The following is a 27,114-nucleotide window of genomic DNA, read 5'->3' as shown; positions in this document are numbered from 1 at the left end:
GTGCTTATTAACTTAATGCTCTCTATAGCTAAGAATTAGCTCAACATTTAAGTTTAAATAAATATGGTGAACTCTGAAGAATAAATAAGTGGTAGCTAGCTGATAAAGAAGGGGCAGGAGAAACGAGTACATGTACATGTCTTGAGAATTGAAAGAAAGAAGATAAACATGACTGCAGCAGAGAAAACATGACAAAACCCATCATTTATCATGCCGAGGAGGCATAAAAAAATCTAACAAGGTCCTTCCAGGATTTTGAATCTTATCCTAATAGCCACAGACAGAGTTTAAACAGAACGGTGACATGATCAGATTTGCATTTTTAATGTTCATGTTGGCTGCAGGCTAGACAATGAGCTAGGTAGGGGCAAGAGTAGATGCTAGGTAACCAGCTAAAAACCTACTCCAATATGCCAGGCAACAGATAATAATGGCTTTAAAGAGGGCAATACCACTGAATATGGAAAGAATTAGAGATATAAGAAATACTTAGGAAACAGACGAGACAGGACTAGAGAATGACTTAACAGGGATAGAGGGAGATGCCAAGGATTTGGGATTCTAGATTTCTGACTTGAACAATTGGACTGATGATGAAAACAAAGAAAAAGATCAGGGTTTTTTGTTTCTTGAAGAGACACTAGAGAGAATATGTGTTCTGCTTTGACCAAGTCTGAGATTATTGCTGAGTAAAACATCAACAGGCCTAAAGTTCAAAGGACAGGGTGGGCTACAAACATAAAATTGGGAATTGTCAGCACATAAAAACAAACTATTATTGTCTAGATTTAGCTTGGTTAATATAAAATGGATCATTTTCAATATTTATGAAATGTGTTGTTTTTGGCTATCCCCAACATCTGGCTTATTCATTGATTTCTCTCTTCCAGCAGCAGTTTTGCATTAAAAAATATATTAAAAACAACCACAGTACAATCTTGTTCTGTTCATATCACTTTTTCTGGGGCATGAAAGACATATACAAGCGTAGCACTAATATTGAGGACACGTTTAAGAAAAGGAAAGAGCAGAGAAAAATATTTGTGTATAAATTTATTGTAGCCTAAGTATACAGTGTTGATAAAGGGACCCATGCAGTTTCATCACCTGCTGGTGCTCTCTGAGCATCTGGTGGCTGCTGGGGACAGACAGATAAACTTAGTTTCATTCAAAACAATAGAACACATCAGCTCACCAACTTAGCAACTGTGAAATATGTAATACATTATTATTAACTGTGGTCACCGTGCAGTGTGATATAGTTTGGATGTTTGTCCTCTTTAAATCTCATGTTGAAATGTGATCCCTAATATTGGATGTGGAAGGTGTTTGTGTAATGGGGGTGGATCCCTCATGAATGGCTTGGTGCCATCCCTGTGCTAATAGGTGAGTTCTCTATTGCTTCATGTGAGACCTGGTTGTTTAAAAGAGCCTAGCCCCTCCTCCCCTCTCTCTCGCTCCGCTCTGTGACACACCTGCTCCACCTCCACCTTCCACCACAAGCGAAAGCTTCCAGGGGCCTCACCAGAAGTCTAGCTGATGCTGGTGCCATGCTTGTACAGCCTGGAGAACCATGAGTCAGAAAAAACTCTTTTCTTTACAAATCATTCAGTCTCACATATTCCTTTCTAGCAACTCAAAAGGGACTAATACACAGTGCAATAGATCACTAAAACCTACTCTCCCAATTTAACTGAAAGTCTGTATGTACCTTTTCATCTCCATCTCCCCTTTTCTCATTCCACCTCCTAACCCCCCGGCGTTCAGTAACTACATTTCTATGAGACAGTTACTTAGATTACACACAAGCGAGATCATACAGTGTTATCCTTCTGTGCTTGGCGCATTTTACTCAGCATAATGTCCTCTGGTTCCACCCATGTTGTCACGAATGACAGAATTTCCTTCATTTTAAAGATCATCTGTTTGATACCTTAGAACATTCTGGTCAAAGTAATGATATAATGAAATTAGCTGGTTGCTCTTAACTAGAAAACATGAAGTGGATAAAGAAAAGGATGTGCAGACTGGACACGGTGGATCATGCCTATAATCCCAGCACTTTGGGAGGCTGAGGCAGGGAGATCATCTGAGGTCAGGAGTTTGAGACCAGGCTGGCCAACATGGTGAAACTCCGTCTCTACTAAAAAAATACAAAAAATTAGGCAGATGTGGTGGTACACACCTCTAATCCCAGCTAATCAGGAGGCTGAGGCAGGAGAATCACTTGAACCCAGGAGGCAGAGGCTGCAGTGAGCCGAGATCACGTCACTGCACTCCAGCCTGGGCAAGAGTGAAATTCAGTCTCCAAAAAAAAAAAAAAGATGTGCTCAGGGGTTCAAATTCCCAGCTCGAGCATCACAAAAATGACCTCAAAGTTTCTGTGTCTTTCCTGAAAACAATACTTACCTACTATAGCTGCAAAACTGAGATTGCTGAAAACCAAACCCAGGCTGACCTGGCTACAGCCACTGCTAATTGCCTAATATGCCAGCAGCAGAGACCAACACCGAGTCCCTGATATGGCACCATTCCCTGGGGTGATCATCCAGCTCACCTGGTGCAAGGTTCACTACATTGGACCACTTCCATCATGGAAGTGGCAGTGCTTTGTTGTTACTGGAATAGACTCTAGATACAAATTTGTCTTACCTGCATAATGCTTCCTATATACAATGCATAATGCTTCCTATATACAAACACAAATTGTATGTCTGAGTCCATTTACACAAAATGTCCAGAAAAAAACAAATCTATACAGACAGAAAGTAGATTAATGGTTGCCTACGGTTGGGGGTGAGAATACGGATTAACTATAAATAGGCATGAAGGACATTATTAGGGTGAAGAAAAAGTTCTAAAACTGTATTGTGATAGGTGTGCAATTCATACAATGTACCAAGATCCCTAAATTGTACATTTGAAATGGGTGAATTTTATGATGTATAAATTACATCCCAATAACACTATATTTCAAAAATATACATCACAGTACTAGTCATAAAGACTAATAACTGAAAACTGCCCAAACATCCATCAACAGTAAAACAGTTAAACTGTGGTTATATTCCCACAATGGGACACTATACAACAACTAAAATAAACGATCTATGACAAACACAGCACTTGTCACAAATGATGAGCAAAATAAGCCAGACACAAAAGAGTGCCTACTGTATTATTCCATTTATGTAAAATTCAAAAAATGGCAAATCTAATTTCTGCTAAAGTCAAAATAGTGGTTACAATTGGGGGCGGTTGACTTGAAGGAGCATAAGGGAGTTTCCAAAACAATTATGTTTTATTTCTTCAGTTGTGTAAATGGTTACATGATTGGGCTCACCCTGGGTCCGCCCACTTATAAAATAAAGAAGGGGGAGGAGAAACAAGAGTACATGTATATGTCTTATAATATGTGCATTTCTGTATACGTATGGTACATTTTAATAGGATTTCTCTAAAAATCACCTGTAATCTCAGGAAAAAAAAAAAAAACCAGAAATATCAAATGCCCTTCAGTTAGGTAACGGTTAAATAATAGAATATAAATGTACAGTAGCCATGACTGGATATCCACAAAGCATCTAGGCACCTCTTCTTTCTTAAAGAATCAATCCCACTCTTAAACACAGTGGGAATCCCAATTAAGCTAAGCTAACAGCATCAAAAAATATGAAATACTCAGGGATAAATGGGATAAAAAATTTGAAAGACCTATACACTGAAAAGTACAAAACATTGCTGAGTAAAATTAAAAACCTAAGTAAATGGAGCAGTATATCTTGCTTATAGGGTTGTAAATACTAATATAAATTTTATTTTGATTTTATGACTTCGATTTTCTATTTTTTGTTGCTAATATACAGAAATACAACTGATTGATTATACCGTGGGGGTGGTTTCAAGACACCTTGCAGTTACTGCCTTCAGGATTTTGGAACACTGCGCCGCAACCACCATAATATAAAACAAGTCTGAACTGAATGACCAATGAGGAGGGGGGAACAGCCCAACCAGTAAATAATAAATTGCTGTGTTTTAAGCCACTAAATTTTTAGATGGTTTTGTTATGAAGCTAAAGAAGCCTTTGCCCGGATAGCATTAGATTATTCAGGCTGGTTTTAATTCAGAGGAATTTCTTCTTTCTTGAACTTAACAGTCAAGGGGCAATATTCCTTTTTGTCACAGATTCTTATCCACTAAGGCTCATTTCAAAATGAAGATACAAGCAAGTCTCTCTTAAAGGTTTTGGATTTGTACTGGCTGAATATGGGTTTCCCCACTAAGGATTTTAAGTTTCCTCTGCTTCAGTTTTCTTCTATCAGGGCATTCTGCTTTAACTCTCAAGTGGTCTTGGCAGGAAAAGGGATCTCAATGTAAAATAATAGATATAGCAGAATAAACTTATAACTGTGTCGAAGATGGCAATAAGTTGAGCTGTAATAGGCAAATTATTATAAAGTTAAGACTCATTTACCTGATAGGTAATCCCATAACTGAAAGAAGCTGATGATCAAGGCTTTTTAAGCCTACATCACAATTCACATATTATAAGTGACATATATCTTTATTTGTAGGAAATTAATAATGGAAAAGAAGAACCAAAGGAGGTTTGGATGTCTGAACTAGCAATACGGATTAAAGGATCTGGGCCATACCCAACATGGAACAAGATGTCTGAGTAAATTATTCTCACACTAAGAGAAATAATACAGTTATTGCTACCTTAAGATAAAAGATTAGGAAGGAAGGACAAACAAAAATGCCTATCTACTGTATTTAGCCTTTGAGGCTTGAACATTATATTGTCAGAAACTTGAGTTTCTGAAACCTAACTGAACTACTCTGTGTATTTCTATCACTAGCTGCACTTTGTTTTCCATAAATAAAGTTTGCTTTGAAATATTAGCCAATCTCAGTAGTATTAAGAGAAGCCAGGGAAAGAGGCTTTTGTTGTTGTTGTTGTTTTTAACTTACATTTAAATTTAGAACAGTATCATTTAATTGGTAAAGGGGAATATTTCAGTTAAAACTAACAGGCTGGGTGTAGTGGCTTATGCCTATAAATTCCAGCACTTTGGGAGGCCGAGGCAAGAGGACTGCCTAGCCAGACCAGGCTAGGCAACACAGTGAGACCCTGTCTCTATAAAAAAATCAAAAACAATTAGCTGGAAATGGCGGCACACTTCTGTAGTCCCAGCTACTTGGGAGGCTGAGGCAGGAGGATGGCTTGAGCCCAGGAGATCAACACTGCAGTGGGCCATGATCACACCATTGCACTCCAGCCTGGGCAATAAAATGAGACCCTGTCTCAAAAACAAACAAACAAAAAAACCTTAAAAGCCTATCTGAGTGTTAAGACTGGGCTTATACACGCCCTTTCTCACCTACACATTTTCCTTCCGGAACTCTTTTTCTATTCAAAACCTAAAAGATTTTATTTTGACTAGGAAAACTAGGTCATTAGCAAGGAGATTCAAAATCTTTCAAGAAAGAATTGTGAAGACAATGTTCTCAGTATCTTCTCGATTCTTCCTTTTGTACACAAACTCAAATGGTAAGAATTACAAGTTAGATTTTCTCACTGGAATGGGAAAAAAAGCATAAAAATGTGTCTTCTGTATTTTTAGAAATAATAAAAATATTCTTTAAATATACTAGAAAGAAAGAAAAACCAACAAAAAAGTATACTATAAAAGAGACACATCTGTAAAGGAAGTAAAAACAGTCAATGTTATATTGAGGTTGCAAGTTGACAAGAGGCCAAGATGAATGGGATACAAGAGACTGATTTGAGAGGATATGATAATCAAAGATATTTCAATACATGAAAAATAAAACTTGAAATCTATGAAAACTGTTAATAACAAATTAATTCTAATTTTAAAACATGGAGCACAGAGGCATAAGCAATAAATTAGACTGTATCAATATAAGAAAAAAACTGAGGATGTCATCCAGACAGGAGGAAAAATAATCAAAATAAACTAATACTTTAGTAATAATTAGATAGTATGCTGATTATGATAAACTAGGTAAGGTAAATACTTAACAGTTAAGCTCCAAATAATCTAAGTAAATGCTGAGATCTGTTATGAATTTATCTGATGACTGACTTCTTTTTTCCTGACTACACAAGTTAGAGACTCACAGTAATCACTGTCAAACATCACTATTTCATAAGAGCAACTGAAGAGTAAAATGATTTTGAATAAAAGGTTGAGATCCAGAGTTTTATACAATCAAATTTTCAAGCATGCAGTATTTCCAAGTATGTTTTCTGTAAACTCCAGTTTTACGAAATGTTCTTTAAAAAGGGGGTCTTATAAGTCAAATAGGTTAGGTAATTGCTGCAAAATTTTGGTATTTACACTGCACATTACTCAAAAATCAAAGTTTCTGAAAAGTTCTGTAATAAATAATCTATCTAACGTTAATAACTGAAGCACTGCCCACATCTACTTGATTCTACAGTATTTATTATCATTCCATTAAACACTTAAAACATACTTTAATCAACATTAAGGTATTCCGGTCTCCATTTTTATGTTTTATCTTGAGAGGCAGTTTTAACTATTATTCCTCACTAAGGACATAACAGATGGGAGAAAAAAAATTAGACTTCATAACATGTCTAGTCAGAGGTTAGAAAGTGAAATAAGTTAAAATGAACACTGGGATAACTAAAAATTACGTGTAGGTAGACCATTCTTTTACTTTATAATCAAAGTACAACACTGGTTCAAAACAGAGAAACAATGAAAACATAAAGCCAAGTTAAAAAGGAACTAGATCTCCATCCCTTAAGATTTCTGCTAACACTCTTGGAAACTCCACAATCATGAAGATAATCCTCTGCCAGTGGTAAACTAAGCTTTCAAGTTTGAAGTATTTTTTCCTTTTTAACTTTTGTGTGGAATGTTCCTTGTCCAAATTAACTATCTGCATATTCAGGTGTAATCTCAAATGTCACCTCCACCAAAAGGTCTTCCCTTATCATTTCATCTAAACTTAGCTTTCTCAGCTCCAACTTCATCAAACATTATTACACTGTTTTGACTTCTTCATTTATTTGATTACCAGTAGAATCCAGTGCCTAGAATAGCGCCAGACACATAGTGGATGCTCAACAATTACCTGTTGAATGAATTAACACTATTTTAGCATAGTAGCTTTCCATTTGTTTTATACACCAATCACGGTTAAAAAAGGGTAGCAAAAACAGGAACTAATACTCATGTTTATTATTTCAGTTTGAAAAAAATGAATGTAGCACTTTGCAACTTAACTTTTAAGTTGCAACTTAATTTGCAGCTTTGCAAATTAATGGAAAGTTGCCTACTCTGTGTGTGCAATATTGTTTATGTGTATGTCAAAGGTTCTTCTCTTCAACTCAAAGAAGGCATACAATTTCTAGATGGTTTGAGTAAATAAGAGTAAAAACAATCCTGAAGATATCTTTTCAGCATTAATATAACAGAAGGCCAGTCTTACCTCTAAAAAATAAAACCTGTTTAAAGTTTTGAAAAACCCTTAACTTCTGAAATGAACATGAGTTATTTCAGTTAAAATTTAGCAGACTAAACATGAGGACTATTCCAGAGTACCAGAATAACTGAGAAGTTAAATGACCAGAAGAAAAGTAATTAAGGTGAATTCTAAATACGAAACACAACAGGAAAAAGTGACTACCCGAGCCTCCATTTCTTTATTCATTCATCTTGTATGAATGTTACAGTTCTTATATACCTATCTACTGTTCATAGAGTTGAACAGCTACCTTAATAGGTAAACTAACAGAGATGAAGATTGGCATTTGAGAATATCTAGATCCAGGGCCTTTAAACAGTAAAGTGGGATTGATCTTCGGATCAAATTATCCAGAATGTAGTTTTAATCTCTCCACAGCTGCACAACCACAAAACACGCCAATAAGTCAACTTCTAGTTTAAAACATTTACACACGAGGCAGGCGGATCACTTGAAGCCAGGAGCTCGAATCCAGCCTGGCTAAACCCTGTCTTTACTCAACAAACAAAAAAAAGACATCTACCCAAAGGTCATCTACTTTTCTCTCCAAAAGGGGCTCCAAATTTCCACCTTTCTTCAAGTTCGCCTCAAGGCAACCCATAGTGATTTCTTTGGACACGTAAGGTAATTTCAGCTCTGACAAAAGCAGGTTGCTTTTTGTTTTAATCAGAATGCTCTAGACTTGTTACCTGTCTCTACATTTTCTCCACATCATAAAATCTCCAAATTGATCTCTGAATAAGAAATGTGAGACCTTCCATTTTTGGCAGACATAACCTATTTTCTAAGTAACAACAACAGGAACAAAAAACTTGCTAGACAAAATAATCATGCCAAGGTTTCTAAATAAAAAAAAAAAGGCAGGTATGAAAAACCTCTGCCTGCTATACTATGAAATATTAGACTCACATTCCAAAATTCAGAGAAATAAGAAATCTTAGCATTGAAACCTAATTATTTACAAAGCAGCCACCACCAATGCAAGTTATTGGTTCTTAAATTACACTATCATTCTTCCATATGGCACAAAATCCAGGCTTTAAACTTGCCTTATACGTTCTCGAAGAATTATCAAGAACAGAAAAATCTTAAGATTCTCATGTACATGTAATACATACACTGATATGTAAAATGCATATACATATATTCTTTTATAGAAATAGTAGCAGGCTATAAGTAGACCTTAAAAGCTATGGATACTAGGTGGATTCTAGGAGTTTGGAAACTGGCTATGTCAAGCCTGGGTCAAGGTCACACATAATAAAAGAAATGTGCCTAAAAGTATATTTGTTCAGTTTTAAGGAGGATGCTGTGTGTTTGAATTTAACATCAAGGAACACAGCCAAAAATTAGAAAAAAACAAAAATGAAACGAATAAGCAACTGGTCCAACATGTTAGGGCAATTTTAATAACCTAATCTGCAAAGCCAGAATAAAGTATTTTAAAAGTTATTGAAAAAGTGAACATTAGCTTCCTGTCATAATCCAGGAAAACAGAAAACTATAATACATACATCTGGTGTGCTAACACTCAAACTTAAAGGAAAATGACCTAATATTGACCTAATTTAATTATTCACCAGGCTGAATTCTTAGAACACTCAGCATTCTTCACCCTGTAATTTTAATCTGTATTTCTACTAGCATAAAAACTTTTGCCTTCACTTTACTCTGTATACTGTGTATCATTCCAGTCTGTTACCTCATTTAAAAATAAAAGGCTTAAAAAAGTTACTATAAATTACCATCAAACAATCTGATTTGCCTTTATTAGGTTTCTAAATAATGCCAATATACTCTATTATCCAAACCTGCTGTCGTCTAAATATTTTCTTACTCCAGTAATTTTTTACCAAATAAAAATTCCTTTTAAATGGGAACCAATTTGAATGATGAGGCTTTCTAACAGATTAAAAGATAATCAGTGTAATGTACGCTAGAGGTAAGGATGACCAAGTCTTACCTTTATCAGTTGTTACTTTTTCTACGCATCTGAAAGAAATAAGAATAAAACATTAATGAACAATCTAGCACATTTTCTGAAAACATAAATATCTCTTTCAGGTTCACCTCCAGAGTGATAAAGCATCTAGACTAGTGTTGTCCTACAGAATTTTCAGCAGTGATGGAAACATATCTGCACTGTCCAGTATGGCAGTCACATGTGGCTGCTGAGCACTTGAAACAGTTCATGTAATTGTGAAACTGAATTTTTAATTGTGATTAATGTAAATTTAAATAGCCACATGTGGCTACCATAACTGACAGCACAGAGCTAGAATATCATTCAAAACACCTATTTTTAACTAAGATATTGATACAAAGAAAATATTACTAATTTTGTTACATTAAGTGATTATATAAGAAAATGTTCTTATTTTATATAAATGTACTAACTAGAGATGAAATGACAACGTTTGGGATGTGCTCTAAAATACTTCTGCCAAAACAGGGAGGATGGACATAGCAAGCATGGCAAAATCTCAGCTAGGTGATCAATACTGGGGTTTCATTATACTATTTTCCCTATTTTGTGTATATTTAGCAATTTTCATAATAAAAACTCAATGAAGTGTTAAAAAGACCCTAAAATTGTTTGTTAAGACCAAATCAAAATCTACTTCTAAAAAGACAATAGGTGGACCTCACAAGTAAATGTAACTTGCCCTTTACAAATTAAAAAGCAACAGTAAAGAGCTTAAAAATTGTTATAGCCTGAAGATTTTTTTAAAAACCCCCAAAACAACAAAAATCAGACATATCCCCAGGTTTTTCATTCAGAAAAATTTCTCTCATACATAACTGGTGAGGACAGTATAATGAACTTCCTATACTTACCACTAAAATTCAAAAGTCAACAGGCCCTGAACATTTATCATATAGATACCACAGAGTATCTCTGAACAGTACAAAGTTTTTTTGTTGTTGCTCCTCCCGAAAGTAAACCTAATATAGTAAAGACTCTATTATGTTACAATATGTTATAAATAAATACCCAGACAAATACAGAAGCCACAGTGTAATACAAAAATCTATTCTACTTAGAAACAATAGTTATCACTGTTTGTTCCATACTTTTTTAAAAAAGACTGGTATTATAATTTTATCTTAAATCACATTACCAATGTCCCAATTAACACACCGTAACTGCTAATCATCCCATCTTTAAATAAAAACTGCAAAAATAATTGCTAAATTTTTGAAAACTTATATAACAAACTTTTCCAAAAACCTTGAAAGTTGGTTCAATATTTCTATCATCATACTGATTAAGATCCTGATCACTCAGGATTTCAGTCTTGTACAACTGAAGGCTTCTCCAAAGAACTGTAAGTTTTTTCAATTCAGAATATTACCACCTCTTCATCCTCACTATCCATGACCTTCAAAAGGGAAACAGCAAGAAAGGTCACCTAAAGGTTTATTACTGTTTTAATTTTAGCAAGAAAATATACCAAAAATGGAATTTCATATACCAGAAAATAAAACTACTTTCCTTAATCTGAACCTGAAGGAAGACATCTAAAAATACTCAGTATTAGCTAATATGGTTACTCAACAGCGAAGTTAGAATTTTTAAAAAGTATTTGTCCCTAAAGTTTTAAGTTTTGAAATGCACAGGATAAATGAAGGGCTATTATATGTAAGAATGAAAAAAAAGCCTTATACATTTTAACCTAGTCTTAATTTGACAATTTCATTCCCTACTAGCAGAATGCATGGATGAATCAGAAAAAAATCATAGGCAAAAACTAGTATACTAATGCTACTAGATTTTACTTCAAAAATTAAAGACAGTATATAAACGTGCACTTGAAATAACTGTAATTTACTGGCTAACATACAGCAAATGATCAGTCTTACTCTTAGTATGGATACATAAACTTTCTTCAAATTTGGTTTATTTTTCCTACTAGCCTTCTATGCTTCAATTTATCATGATTCTAGCATTTAACTCTGTGCCTCTCTTGAGCACAATGAAAAATTTTTATTTCCCCTTCATCCACAAATATTTCCTCTTCCCAATAACCCCTAAATAGTTCATTGTGAAAAGAAGTTGTTATAACATCAGATTATAAAAACTGTAAGCTAAATATGGAACTATAAAGCTCATCTCACAAATCCATAAAATATCAATTATAAATGAAGCAATTATAAATGAAGAGGTTAAGTGACTTGCTCAAGGCCACTTACTGCACAGTACAAAGCTGGAACATAAAACTTTCTGACTGAAGTCCAATGCTTTATCCACTCTATTATTTTGCCTTCCAATGGGAACAGAGGTTTCAACCAATCCAAATCTATCCATTTCTTGACCTTTTAAACTATGGTATACTTTACTATCACTTTAATTAAGAGAATCAAATGTAGGTTAAAGAGCTGATTACTAAGATTGTATACAGGGAAATGCTGGGATATGGAAAAAGGACTAGCGCGAACAAGTAAGTAATACAGAATAAACCTTCCTTTTTAAAAGTTTCAAAAGGTCATTTGGAAAACAGAAATGACTCAAAGTCAAAGATACCAGACCAGGGTTTGGACTCAAAACCTCTTGAAATATCTTAAAGGATTAAATTATGTAGAAAAAATTAAGTCTTAAAATGTATTTTATGACTGAAAATCTGTATACCACACACACATTTGACATATCTCCACTAATCAATGCATCTTTGCCTTACACCCCAAGGTCCTTGAAGATGAGGGCCATGTCTCATTTTTCTTTCTACCACCTAGTTCAGCATAGTACCAGGCCCAGATACTGATGAAACAAGTTTGCCAAGCTAAAATGCTTTAGCATTCCTTTGATTTCCAGATTATGGAATAAGGTAAAAATGTGTAACAAAAACTCTATTATGACGAAAATTTGTTTAACAACCTGATCAAAAACACAGTCAAGAGATAATTTTGGGGCTGAAAGAAGAATACCATTGTCACTACTGTTTTCTAATGATATTGGATGGGAGGGGGGTGGCGCTAAGAATTCAGACTTATTTCTTCCTCCCCACAAGGAACATTGTGCAGAAAAAAGGAAGGAATTTAATTAAGTCATCTTCATCCATATACAACAGTAACAGTTATATGGAATTAAAGCGTCACTAGTACTTTGTTGCCAAGAGTTAGGGCAAAAATAAATCATGACAGCAGGTAAAATTACTGTTTTAGATAAAAATTATTTATTTTCCTTCAAAAATTAAACAGCAGGCTGGGCGCAGTGGCTCACGCCTGTAATCCCAACACTTTGGGAGGCTGAGGCGGGTGGATCACCTGAGGTCAAGAGTTGGAGACCAACCTGGCCAATATGGTGAAACCTCACCTCTACTAAAATTACAAAAATTAGCTGGGATTGGTGGCGGGCGCCTGTAATGCCAGCTGCTTGGGATGATGAGGCAGGAGAATTGCTTGAAGCCAGGAGGCGGAGGTTGCAGTGAGCAGAGATCATCGTGGCACTGCTCCAGCCTGGGCAACAGAGCAAAAACTCCATCTCCAAAAACAAAAAAAAAAAAAAGAAATTAAACAGCAGGTAACATTTTAGACATAATTATCTTATCTTGAGATATAGGTATATTTAACTTTCAAGGGGTAGGTGAGAATAAAAGGAAATTTTAAAAATATTTTAAGTATTACCCTCTCTACGAATAGTAATATTAAAGAGTGAAAAAATCACATTTTGCATAATTTATATGAAAAACCTCACTACAAACCACTCAAGGATCTACCATCCCACCATTACTGAAAAACGCAACTTGTACTTAGTATTTACAACAGGCATTGTCTAGCGCTTTACACACTGTATTTAATTCTCACAAACTCACGTTGCAGAGATTATCCTCTATAGGTAAGGAAACTAAGGCATGGGTAGGTTAAGGAATTTGCTCACGGAATTCATATCCAAATGAGGTCAATGATATACATGTATCTTTTCAAATTCATGAGATTAAACAATATAGAACTATAAAATTTTTGTAAGATGAAATGCATCTACAGCAATTAGAAGTCTAATTGCAGCTGAATCTGTAAGTACAGATTTTTTGCTGTCGACAGAACTGCAGTTCTTACAACAAATTCTCTAAATTATGTTAACTTAGCTGACATTCAAAAATTTGAAAGCATATCTAATACCACAATATGATTACCTCTGAATTTTATTTCTCTTTCTGAGAGGCTTCTAAGGCAAGCATGCCAAGACACAGGCTTAACTCTTAATTTTGGACCAAGTCTGTTTCAAGTTTTAAATCTATTAGGTCTGGTGTAAGTCAAACCTTGCCACTATCTCTACTGGAAGAAAGGGAACACTTAAAACTGACTCCCCCTCACTTCAATTTTCTCTGTTTTTACTAATCTGTTTTCACTCAAAAGTCAAAGGTCACTAATGATGTTTTCAGTCATGAATTGAATAGTTAATGTGATTAATTTCTAGAATTTACAAACTTGTGTGCTTCAGTATTCTTAACATGAGTATTATTTTAACGAACAATTTAAAACAATGCTCCTGGCCACCTGTTCATGTTTCCTCTATTACGTCTAGGTAATAAAGGAATTCCTCTCAGATGATTCTAATTTCAAGGATGAAGTTCCTACATTTAAAAACACGAAACACAAAGATAAAACATATGCTACTTAGTAAAAACAAACATTAAAGAATGCTCATATAATTTTATATGAAAGACTCCATACTTAAAATCGTAGCAGTGGGCTTTTAACCTGACCATAATAAGTAGCAAATTTCTCAAAAGAATGAGAAGGGTTGCGAAAATTTAGAAAAGTGAAAAAAAAAAAAAAGCTACATAAACACACTAGTACATCTGGCTCTTGAGCTAACGCGAAGGGGCGGGGGACACATTTTTGAAGGCTATGATCGGGCTGTGGATTCCCTAAAGGGCATGTGATGTAATACTGGAGAGCCGCCTAAAGGAAAGGGATAGGTTGACAAAGGGGGTGCCGATGCCAGAAAGAGGGATGAGCCTGCGGGTGGCAGGGAGGAGGTGAATCACTAGCGAGTGCAGGGGTGTATCAAAAGATGATTTCGGGGAGTGGGGAAACGGCCCGACAGGCAAAAGTACAGGAGCGAGATGAGGGTGGCGCAGAGAGGAGGCACGAAGGCTCCCGGGGAAACGGTGTGACATCTGGCGTGCGGAGCCGGCAGGGGGCAGACCAGGCAGGATGTCACGTGGAACAGGCGCTACGGGAGCCGAGAAGGTTGCGTACGGACAGATGGGGGTCTTTCCCACCGCCTGAAAGACTGTTACTCACAGGAGTCGCGGACTCTTCTTGCCCTGAACTGGAGACGGGGACTTCGCGGCCTGGGGCTGCTGCCCGGGGACGTCGGGAGGCCTGGCGCTGGGGCTGCTCCTCCGCCGGCGGGGATACTCGGCCTTCCTCCGGCGGGACACAGCTGCGGCGGCGGCGGCGGCCGCAGCGGCCCGGCCTCGGTCCCGACCTCCCCTCAGCACGCGGCTGCTAGTGGTCCCTGCAGGCGCCGCCGCGACCGCCTCAGGGGGCCGTTGTTGGGGCTCCTCCGGAGCCGCCTTGGCCGCCTCTCCCCCTTCCTGGTCCTGCTGCTCCGGGGGTCTCGGCTCTTCCGTCTCCCCCGGCATCGGGGCTTGTCCGTCCCCCACCCCCTAGTCCCAGGCGGCGGAGGCGGAGGCGGCGGCCTCGGCGCTGCTCCCCCCGCCCCCTCGCCTCCCGAAGCCTGCGGCTCACTCTCACCCTGCGCTCCTCTTTCCCCCCTCCCGTCCGCCCGGCTCCGAGGGCGCCCCCCCCACCGCCTGCCACTCAAGGTCTGCTACCGCTGGCGGCGCGCGCGCGCGCGCCCGCCAGACGCTCAGCGGGCCAATCGGAGAAGAGGACAAGCTTCCTCACCCCGCCCCTCGCAGTCTTACACGCAGCGGCGCCCCAGGTTCCCGCCCCCACCCCTTCCTTCAGCCAATCAGGAAACGGCTAAAAGGGAGCGCGCGAGGTTTCCTTCCCCGCGCACCCGTTCTCACCGTTAAACGGCTGTGTCTCGCGACAATCCCAAAGTGACCTTTTTCCCCCCTCCAGAGTTCAACGCGCGCTAGGGGCAGTGCGAGGGGCAGGTCTCGCGAGGGAGGCGGGTGAGAAGAAATCGCACCTCTTTCCCCGCCTCACGCAAACCCTAGACTGGCTGCGCGCGCACCTGCCTCCCTGAGGAGCCACTGATACCACAAGGGCTCTTTCTATTCTTCTTTAGGCCGCAGAAGTAGCCTGGGCGTTCTTCCGCCTCCACCCTACCCCACTTTCCTGTTTTTGGCCTTTCTGTCCCCAGCGCCGCCAGATCTTGCGCGGAGAAGGGGGTAGTATTTTGAGCTGTCGCTTCTCCTTTAAGAAAAAAAGCCCCGTCGGTTGCCGGATGAAAGTCTCTGAAAAAATGGCGGCGGCAAAACGGAGGCGGGGTTGTGGGGGCAACGAGGGCCCGCCTCTTGGCGCATGCGCACCGTTAACTTAACCAAGGGCATTCTGGGAGATGAAGTCTTATTTCGCCTAGGCTTTAGGAAAAATAGATGGGAAACCAGAGGTGGAGAGGATGCCGGGAGGTTCTGACTGATTCACGACGGGAAAGGTAGTTTACTTTCCGCAGCCTAGAGTTCACCTTTTTTTCGGGAGGCAGTGTTTCCGGGTTAGGTCGCGACGCGTGCCGTACATCCGGGCTCAAACGTCGAGCCAATTGCTGGTCTGATGGGAGGGTTTTTCCTACTTTTTCTTACTTTTTATCTGGGCGTTGGCGTACCTTTCTCGGGGTGTCTGCGTAACTGCCCAGACTTACCTTGGTTTGGTCAGATGACACCTCCTCTGGGACTGGCTAGCCAGCGTTCATGTCTACATTATTGATCTCGTCTTCCGGTGTGTGAGTCACTCACCTGTGAGCTCCTAGAGGTCAGCGACTAAATCTGGTTCCATGGGGTCCTTGGGCCCTCGGAGCCCTAGCACAAGGCCCACTACTCAGTTGGTTCTTAATCAAATCTGTGAAACGAATTATAAAGTTGCTTTTCTACTAGACCTTGTTGGGACACCAAGGAGCCGGCGTCGGTTGCTTAACTTGGATGCGGTGCCTGACCTAGAGGGAGGCGAAAGGGTTGTGAGCGTGACGTGACTCTGGTGACCTACACCGAGAAGCTGAAGGGTCTCTTAAGCTCTGCGGCCGGAAGCCATCTGCTTCTGCGGTTTATTCAATAGCAACTTTATCAGAGGTTACTTTTCTGCACGCTAGCGTATGACATTAATTTGTCTTCCTGATTCATCAAAGGGAATTTCCGTTGCAGTTGGTGATGCAGTGGGCCTCTCCCATTTCTTTTTTCTTTTCATCCATTACAATCAAGGAACGATTTGCAAGAACATCCTTTACCCATGGAAAATAAGGCATCCAGGGCTAAAAGTCCCAAAAGAAAGAAGCTGGAAACAAGATCTGGGGATCCAATTTTAAGTTTCACATTAATCATTCAGTTAAACTGTAGACAAGTGCTGAAGTACATTTTTCCTTCCAGTACTTTGACTCAGATACCACTTCATATTAGACAAATGTTTTATATTCTCTACTGAGTATTTTGCATTTTCATAGGGCTAATGTCATTTTCAGTTGTAATAATCGATTGGCATAGTGTCAATGGAAATTTTTTAAGATTGAGTTTGCAGTGAGCAGACTTTTGGAAGGAACAGTGCTGACATCCAATGGATGCTCAAAGTAATACAGAGGAGAAATCTCCTTTCAAAAAAAAAAAATGTACAGACAGTGGAATGGCGAATGAATTATTCCCTAAAAAAAGCCACTGTGGGCTGGATATGGTAGCTCACCCCCGGAATCCCAGCGCTTTTGGATGCCAAAGTGGGAGGATCCCTTGAGCCCAGAACTTCCAGACCAGCCTGGGCAACATAGGGAGACCACCCTCTACATAAAAAATAAAAATAAAGCTTTTAAGCTAACCTAGTGGCGTGATGGGATGCACCTCTGGTCCCAGCTACTCCAGAAGCTGAGAAGGGCAAATCGCTTGAGTTCAGGAGTTCGAGTTGGAGGTTACACTGAACTATGATAGTACCATTGCACGCCAGCCTGGGTGACAGAGAGCTTGTCTTAAAAAAAATAAAGAAGACTACTGTGTTGTAGAGGAAAGATCCCAGACTTTGCAATTATAGTAAGTAGCAAAGCTACCAATTAATTATCTTAGCAAGTTGCTATTACATGAACCTATTTCACCATTGGTAAAAAGGGGGAAAAAATCTATTTCACAGGGCCATAATTATAGTTCCTTACATATTGCCTTTTTATAGTAGGCCTTTTGTAAATGTTTAATTCAAGGTGAATAAATCACAGTGGTAAAAAAGGTGAAGAGTTAACCTCAGTGTCACTTTCCAAAGAAATTGCTATAAGGCAGTGTATCTAGGCAGGGATTATGCTTAATTGAGATGCACACAGTTTAACATCTGGTGTCAAACCTGGCTTCCTTCTTTGTGACCACCCTATAGATGTTTGCTTTTGGGACCACTGAGTAAACCAGGCCCTGAGAATCCAATCATGAATCCACTTCTGCCCTACTTTTAAGGATTTACATTCCATGCAGGAAAGCAGATAACCATAATTTCTGAATAAATAAGACAACAAAATGAAATGGATGCTGGTCAACTCTGATGCAAATTTTAAGAAGGAGACTATGCCTCTGTGTCTCCCAGCTTCACAGAAAAAAAAAAAAGAAAAAAGAAAGATGCTCAGAGTGGGGTACCTACACTTGGAAAAAACGCAAGTATAAGTCTGCCGTTCCCATGAATCCAAGATGAATCCTGGCACAGAGTAGGTCCTCAAATTTTGCAAAATTAATTTTGAATCTATCACCCTGGCCAATGCACTGCCATAATGCAAATCTTACTATCTACCTTTCTATGTCAGTCGCAGTTTTAAAACTGTGTAACCTATGAAAAAAAAAAAAAAAAGCTCACCAAATCAAAAGAGAGGAAGTGCTAAGCAAATACAGGAACCAAAAAGGTTTATAGAGGCTGTCTTATGCTGTCTCATCCAGTTCCTTTGCGGTCCTCTTCTTCAGCACATGCCAAAGCTGTTCCTCACGGCCTGTGAGACAAGAGCATCTTGGATGTAGGACAATGGAAGAGTTAGGTGAGTGAGGAGCTTGGAGGAGAAACTCTGAGGGAGTGAAGACTTGGCTGCCATCTCCTTGTGTGGTGGGGTATACTTCTGGCTAGACTGAGGGTAGTAATGGAAGATTTTATTTTCACTTCTTTCCTGTCCTCAGCCCTGCCAAGAGTGAAGCATGAGGAACTATGATTGTTTTGGGGAACTATGGATTCACTGTTTGCAGTCGCAAAATAGATGGAGAGTTTGGTGCTAACAGCAGGATAAACTCTTGGCAAATACTTTTGGACTGGATTGTTACTGCAGTTGTTGTCTTGTTATGGGCGTTTTGCCCTTTGGAGGTCACTGGAGATCATAGGGTGGCCACATAGCGAGACAATGCAGAGATATGATTTGAGGAGGAAAAGAAAGAGCAAAAAGGGAGTTGGGGTGTTATGAGGAAGAAAAGACGGACTAGAAGTGTAAGAACGAGGGATCTGTAGAGGTTGGAAAAAGGCCAGAGTGGTTTCATTTGTTCCATGTTTTAGTATTAAATCAAGAAGGCATAGCACTCTAGTGATTTTGTTGCTAAGCTTTTTATTCAGAAGAATTCTGAAGGAAGAGATTACTATGGCCTGAAAATATGACACCTCCTTCCACTCTAAGGCAATTAAAACCAGCAGTGGAACTATTAGCCATATTAACCAGAGAAATCCTGGATTTCAAACCTTTGGAGTAATGTAAGGTTTGTCATTCTTGGGACTCATTCCATAGCCTTTGCCAACATCTGCTGCCAGCATCTTAACTAACACTGAGTCACTAAACTATACCCAATTTCCAAACTGTATTAATTCCACAGTGTCCTGGTTTGGGGTGTGTTTGGGGATAGGGTATGTCAAAAGTGCAAAAAACAACAACAAAAAATATCTTGCACATTGTTACATTGTCTTAAAAAAAATGGCGTGTGATTTCAAAGCTGGAGAAACAGAGGAAAAGTAAAGGGCAAATTACCAGGAGGCAAGAGAAAAAGGTAGTGTTTAATAAATATCAAACTGCTTTGGAAGTAAAGTCTATTTTGATATTGGGCCAGACTCTTTTTTGGACTTGGGGTAGAATTCTAATTCTTATCCTACGTGAGTGCTGGGAGAATGTGAATTTCTGCTTGAGTTCCAGTAGTGCTAGGGCCTTTTTCCTTTTTCCTTTTTTTCTTTCTTTTTTTGGAGGGGGATGGAGGGGACACCGAATGGCTTTCATGGCAAATAATTCAAAAGGAAACTAATACTTATTTAGTAAATCAAGCAAAAACTAGACATTTTTACATATGTTAATCATTTTAGTGTCTGCAGCAACCCTCTGAAATAGGTGTTATCCACTTCTTTTTCAGATGAGAAAACTAAGAAAAACAAAATAACTTTTTCAATGTCACTGTCGGGAACACCTGACACCAAAACTAAGCAACAAGGTGCTCTCCTATTTTAGAAATTTATTGGTTCTGGTGTTCTGGCCAATGAAGTAACCCAGATTTAACAGAAATTTATATTGTTTTGCATCTCCTGAGCAGGCTAAATGTTAGGTAAATCTTGTCCGGAAATACAGAAAGTACCAAGTAGCCTGGAAGCTAATATTTGTGCAGATTATCCAGTTGGCTACATCTCCACAGGCTGTTGATGACTACACTTCAACAGTTTCTTCAAATTGTCATCAGCCCAGTAACTACCCTTGAGACTTGGTGTGGATCTTTCTTCCTGCTGGCAGAGAAATGGCATCGAGGACAGGTTGGCTCAAGTGAGCAAATATTTTCTGTCTGCAGTAGTGCCTCAGAGGCTAGCAGCTTGTATACACCCAGAAGGTTTTACCTAAACCCTCATTACATAGGCATTAGGCGTGATAGATAAAGAGGAACCAGGAGCAGATTCTGCCTCCGAATGAAATCCGTGCAACCCTCAGAGACTCCCAAGAGACCTCACTTTACTCCTTTCATGTTAATATTGATATTATTTCATCTCCACTGTAAAAGACTACAGAGAAGAATTACGGAGTCTTCAGTCTAGTCCCCACTTCCCCCGCCCCCACTCTCCAGGAATCCCATATTTGTCATACTGAAATTAGTCATCTTCAAATTACAAAATCTGGCAAAAGGCATAATAACCTCACAGTGTTGGTGATATGCACACTCATATGAAACAGGAAGAGAAAAGCCTGTAACTCATGACCCAGAAAGAAGGGTTTTGATAACTTTGGTTAGCTGGTGCTTCTGAGGGCAACTTCCTACTCTTAGTGGTATGGTTTCCTCTCTCTTATAATCTTTATTGTAGATGGCTTTTTATTTTGAGCTCAGGAGGATCTTTGGCTTCTAGTTAGAGCAAAGCTTAGAAAATAGAAAAGAAAGGGGCTCTAGCATAATTGAAAGATGCAGAATAAAAATTCGAAATTCTCAAATTTGGTGTGGGGTCTGGCTAATACAAATCTGAGGCAAAAAGTTCTCTTCTTTTTCTACCTTAGTTTTCTTTTCTTTTTTCTTTCTTTTCTTTTTTTTTTTTTTTTTTTTTTTTTTGAGACGGAGTTTTGCTCTTGTTGCCCAGGCTGGAGTGCAATGGCACGGTCTCAGCTCACCGCAACCTCTGCTTCCCAGGTTCAAGCGATTCCCCTGCCTCAGCCTTCCTGAGTAGCTGGGATTGCAGACATGTGCCACCATGCCTGGCTAATTTTGTGTTTTTAGTAGACACGTGTTTTCTCCATGTTGGTCAGGCTGGTCTCGAACTCCCAACCTCAGGCGATCCGCCCGCCTCGGCCTCTCAAAGTGCTGGGATTACAGGCATGAGCCACCATGCCCGGCCTATTTGTCCTTCTTTTTAAAAAACTTCTATTATAAAGAAATTTAAGTATGCAAAAGTAGAGAAAATAGTTTAATGAATTCTGATATACCCATCAACCAGTTGAAACAATCAGTTCTTCATCAGTCTTACTTCATATATATGCCCACCCATTCCTTTCACCCCTGTAATTATGTTAAAACAATTTCAGATGTCATTTTATCTGTAAATATTTTAACACCTCTAAAATAAATATATATTTATACATATAACTGTAATGCCATTGCCATAACCACAACAGCCTTAATAGTAATTCCTTAATATTGTAAAATACCATTATCACACCTAAAAACTTAACAGAATTACTTAATATTATTAAATATCATTATCACACCTAAAATAAACAGTACTTACTTGATATTATTTAATATCCAGTCAGTGTTCAATAGTCTTGATTGTTTCATTTTTACAGTAGATTTAATGATCCAAATAAAGTTCATACACTGAAATTTATTATAAGTCTCTCGACTTTTTAATGCCATAGGGTCCCACTCATCTCTTTTTTCCCATTACAGTTATTCATTTGCCCGAGAGTTTAGTTCAGTTTGCTTATCTCTAAAATGGTACATAAAAGTCAACATTTTTGATAAATGGATGATTATGAAAGATCTGTATATTTCATTTGTTAAAAAAAAAAGGATTAGATCTCTTCTAAGGCCATTAAGAAATATTCATTCCTCCAAAATCTAAAATAAATGAAAAATCTGGTTTTTTTAATGACCTGTGAAGTTTATTTTCCTTATCTGAGAACTTTAGATGTAGGCAGGTCCTTAGAAATAGTGTAATTCTGTGTTTAAAGTTTGAAAGCTAAAATCTGTGGTAAGAAGTCCGCTAGAGATCCACTAATGCGTATTGAGCCATAATTTGAAAAATACTGTTCTAATCAAATTGCCTTGTTATATAGATGAGGAAACTGCATCAGAGAAGGATGTGACATGCTCAAGGTAACCCAGAGAATATGTATAAGACAGGAGACTGGAACGTCTAACTCTTAGTTAATGCAGGGGCTAGGGATCAGATAGCCCAGATTCAAGTCCTGGTTCTGCATTCATGCGCTTAAGCAAATTATTTTTGTCTCTTTCTTGTGATCTGCAAAATAAGGACAATAATATCATCTGCCTCAAAGTGTTAGGATGATTAAATGAAATGTGTAAACTCCTGAGCACAGTGCCTGGCATGTGTTAATTTTTATTAATTATTATTTATTTCATTGTAACAGATAGATACTAGTATATAATACTTTTCCAAAAAAAAAAAAGAAAAAAAACTGAAAGAGTAACAAATCCCAACTATTTAAATTGCAACATCTTACTTGATTTTGCAATATCTCAGTTTTCTCCCCAACCATTTTTTCTCTCCACACCCTAAAAGACAGGATACTTATACCTTGCTTTGAAAATTTTGTTACGTGCTCAGGATAATTGTTAAGATTTAAGAAAAAATATCATTAGGATTAAGAATAAGTGTTATTTCCCTCGTATGTTTTGAAAAATGGTAATATAATTGCTTATATTTTTCTGATAGAAAAAAGCATTTAGGGTTTATTTATTTATTTATTTATTTATTTATTGTTTGAGACAGGGTATCACTCCTTTGGCCCAGGCTGCTGGAGTGTGGTGGCGTGATCTCGACTCATCGCAGGCTCACCTAGGCTCAGGTGATCCTCCCACCTCAGCCTCCCAAGTAGCTGGGACCACAGGTGTGCGTCACCATGCTGGGCTGACTTTTTTGTATTTTTCATACAGACTGGATTTTGCTATGTTGCCCTGGTCTGGAACTCCTAGGCTCAAGGGATCCTCCCGCCTCAGCCTTCCAAAGTGCTAAGATTATGGGCATGAGCCACTATACCCAGCCCAGTTTTATTTTTTTCTAATTAAGGATATTTGTGGGGAATCTACCCTAAATGAATGATGAAAATTAATACCTGTGGTATAAAAAAATCAAATTATAGCATGAGACTATGAAATTGAATGCAACCATAGAAAATAAGAAACTAACCACAATTTATGGAGGTGTTAAACATTTCTTGGTAGGATTCACCACATTCTTGAAGTGAATTAAGGAATAAGGGAAAGTATTTGAAAATAGCCATAACTGAAGAAAAGGAGATGAATGTGGGCACAGTGAAGATATTTAAGGAGAAAATGACTGTAGAGATTTAAATATTCTCTGTCATGATTCTCTTGCTTCTTATGGTGTAGATGCCTTATTGGAGGAACTGGAACGCTCCACCCTTCAGGACAGTGATGAATATTCCAACCCAGCTCCTCTTCCCCTGGATCAGCATTCCAGAAAGGAGACTAACCTTGATGAGACTTCGGAGATCCTTTCTGTTCAGGATAACACAAGTCCCTTGCCGGTAACTTTTCATTTATTATAGTCCTTAAACATGGATGTTTATGAGTGCATTTCTGAAAATTAACTGTATCCCACATAAAATAATGTGAAAGGAGAATAATATATCCAAGAAAGAGAAAAAATAATGCCTCAATGTTAATCTAAAGATGTTTTTGGAAAGAGGAAGAGAATTGAGAAAATCATCACAGGAATGAGTTTTTGAGAACTAAATTTTTTTTAATTTTTTTATTTTATTTATTTATTTTTTTATTTTTTGAGACAGAGTCACACTCTGTCTCCAAGGCTGGAGTGCAGTGGCACAATCTCGGCTCACTGCAACCTTCACCTCCCAGGTTCAAGCGATTCTCCTGCTTCAGCCTCCCAAGTAGCTAGGATTACAGGCACGCACCACCACGCCCAGCTAATTTTTGTATTGTTAGTAGAGACGGGTTTCGTCATGTTGGCCAGGCTGATCTCAAACTCCTGACCTGAGGTGATTCACCCGCCTTGGCCTCCCAAATTGCTGGGATTACAGGCATGAGCCATCGCGCCCAGCCGAGAACTACATTTTTTCTAATGAGCACATGGTCACAGGCAGAGTATTGTATTCACTGGGGATATTCTGATGTTACTGTGGGGGCATCAGAGATGCCTGTTGCAGTTTGACTGGAATGGTACTCAGGCCAGAGATCACCTGAGGAAGGCCAGGTGGCAGCATAGACAAGTCTTCTCAGGGTGACTTTTTAGGGTCACTACTTCCCAGGTCTTATTTTCTGCTGAATAGATTAGGAGATTCAATTATTAGTTTATATAGAGATGATGAAGCTCTAGGGAACCAACTCAAACTAACCAAATTGACAAGTGATTATATATATATTTTAAAAACCCAGGGCAGGTGCAGTGGCTCAGGCCTGTAATTTCAGCACTTTGGAAGGCTGAGGCGGGGGGATCACTTGAAGCCAGGAGTTTGAGACCAGCCTGGGCCATATGGTGAGACCCCCATCTCTACGAAAAATTAAAAAATGAGCAGGGTGTGGTGGCGCGTGCCTATGGTCCCCGCCACTCAGGTGGCTGAAGCAGGAGGATTGCTTAAGCCCAGGTGGTCGAGGCTGCAGTGAGCTATGATTGCGCCACTCCATCCCAGCCTGGGCGACAGAATGAGAGCTTGTCTCAAAAAACAAACAAAAAACAAAAAAACAAAAAACAAAACAAAACTCAGAAATCAAATTTATTAATTTATGGTTACAGTTAAAGCTATCAAGTAAAACAGCTATATTTACTCATATATGCATTCTCTTCCTATGGATAAGTCTATATGGACGTACATTATAATTAAAAGGTTGCTTGATGAGAATGGAATTAGTGTAAGATGAATTAAGTAGATGCTCTTCATAGCTGGTAATTTTGTACTATGATATTTTGATTCATCATTGTTCCCTATATGAACTAGCCAGAAGCACAGACCTGAAATTTGAGCTCAGGGGTAGTTTACGCCCTAACTGTTCTTTTCTCCAGACACATACACAGTTTTAAGGATACGAATTTATCTCTCTACTAGGGAACTATTGTCTTTGTTCTCAGTGTTAGATTATAGCTGTAGGCTCCTAAGTGGTCTCCTGCCCTTTGCCCCACTGCAGTCTGTTCTCAAGCAGCCAGAGTCACCTTTAAAAACTAAAGTCAGACTCTGTCATTCTTCTACTCAAAACCCCAAAATGACTCTCATCTCATTTGGAGTAAAAGCCATAGTCTTATGTTGATCTTTCTGGGGTGACCATATATCCTGGTTTACCTGAAAGAGTCCTAGGTTTATGCTTGTTTTTCTCACATCCTATTAACTTTACTTTTTACCCCAGATCTTCAATTTTATTTAAAGTTTTCTTATCAGTATTTGCATTAAGTAAGCCACTATGGCTTAACAGACCTCCTTCCAGCTTCTTCCATGGTCTCATCTAGCAGCGTATGAAACACATATTCAGTGAACAGTGCTCTTTTTTTTTTTTTTTTTTTTGAGATGGAGTCTCTTTCTGTCGCGCAGGCTGGAGTGCAGTGGTGCAATCTTGGCTCACTGCCACTTCTGCCTCCCAGGTTCAAGTGATTCTCCTGCCTCAGCCTCCTGAGTATCTGGGACTACAGGCGTGCACCACCATGCGCAGCTAATTTTTGTATTTTTAGTAGAGACAGGATTTCACCATGTTGACTAGGCTGGTCTTGTACTCCTGACCCCAGGTGATTTGCCTGCCTCTGCTTCCCAAAGTGCTGGGATTACAAGCACGAGCCACTGTCCCCAGCCAAATTCTGACTTAATTATGGTTAAATGCAAAAGATGGCTAATGATAACTTGTCTTTTTTCTTGATTCTGTTCAGATGAAACCTAGCTAGCAGCAACCTTTCAAGAATTATATGCAGCGTGCTGCCTGTTAAAGCTAAGAACTCAAGCACAAGTACCTCTTCTGATCTTAGGTGGTAGCAGAAGAATTTCTGAGGCTTTTCCCCCTGCTGGCCACTTGGTGAACCACCACTCATGCCCTCCCATGGTCGTGTGGTGGGTGGCCTGTGAGATGCGTGGAACCTCCTCAGAGTCAGTAGAAAATGGGAGAAATTGTGGCTTAATGTCATACAAATTATGTTTAGGAAATAGAGGCTAAGTAATTTTGCCATAGAGTATAGTGTAACCTAATTGTTTTATTAAAGCAGTTTTGTTATTATTTGTATATGTGAAGCTCTATTTGTTTTATTATATGGTAATGCCTTTTGAATTTTACAATAAACCCTTTCAGCAGTTAGCTCAAAACAAAACCCACATGTTTAATTGTCTCAAGAAAGCTGATAATGAATATGCAATGTGCAGAAAATATTTTTCAATATTTACCATGCACCATGCAGGCAAGTAGAAAGATCACTATCCCTTTGAAAACCAGAAGGTACAAATATGGTGAAGCAGCTTTGGCATCTATTTCCAAAGTTAATAATTTAAGAAGAATATGCCTTAAAATGACTTCAACACGGCAGCTGCAGGAGGCCTATGTACATGTCATTATGAAGCACACCTTCCCATTAATATCAAATAACTCATAAATTAATTTTGCTCATTTTCAATTCCAAGTTTTCTTGTACTTGTAAGTAAACTGGTAATAATTAATGAGTGATTTCCCTTTGCAAACCTTCAAATAATGTTTTTTATAATAATGTCCTTAGAGGTCTCAATTCAAAAATGTATTAATTCTGAAATGTTTCAATTTTGTTTTTTATCTAATTCAAAGAATCAAAATAAAATATGTGAAAATTTATTTCCTAGTCAAA

General features: G+C 38.6%; 2 protein-coding genes across 10 annotated transcripts in view; one reads left to right on the top strand and one right to left on the bottom strand.

The window, feature by feature from the left end:
- The window catches only part of ZFP91 (ZFP91 zinc finger protein, atypical E3 ubiquitin ligase), a 42,291-nt gene extending 27,166 nt beyond the window's left edge, over positions 1 to 15,125 (bottom strand). For both annotated transcript variants that reach the window (XM_008951805.7, XM_034932662.4), the window contains exons 1-2: positions 14,782 to 15,125; positions 9,494 to 9,522 (exon numbers count right to left, since the gene is read on the bottom strand). In XM_008951805.7, coding sequence (XP_008950053.4) covers positions 9,494 to 9,522; positions 14,782 to 15,125 — 373 coding nt within the window. The remainder of the gene's footprint in view (positions 1 to 9,493; positions 9,523 to 14,781) is intronic.
- An 867-nt stretch (positions 15,126 to 15,992) lies between these two features.
- LPXN (leupaxin) overlaps positions 15,993 to 27,114 on the top strand; it is an 84,442-nt gene continuing 73,320 nt past the window's right edge. For 3 of the 8 annotated variants that reach the window (XR_010113352.1, XR_010113353.1, XM_034932663.3), the window contains exons 1-2: positions 16,025 to 18,649; positions 23,679 to 23,836. Coding sequence is in view for 6 of the 8 variants with exons in the window: in XM_034932663.3 (XP_034788554.3) it covers positions 18,637 to 18,649; positions 23,679 to 23,836 (171 nt within the window). In the remaining 2 variants the exon portion in view is untranslated. Of the gene's footprint in view, positions 18,650 to 23,678; positions 23,837 to 27,114 lie in introns of all 8 variants that reach the window. The other 5 variants (XM_008951808.6, XM_008951806.5, XM_003826378.5 and 2 more) reach the window with 5 other exon arrangements.

Source organism: Pan paniscus, chromosome 9 (assembly GCF_029289425.2).
Source record: "Pan paniscus chromosome 9, NHGRI_mPanPan1-v2.0_pri, whole genome shotgun sequence".
Taxonomy (NCBI): Eukaryota; Metazoa; Chordata; class Mammalia; order Primates; family Hominidae; genus Pan; species Pan paniscus.
Note: the sequence above shows the minus strand (reverse complement) of the source record. Positions and strands in the feature narration are given on the sequence as shown.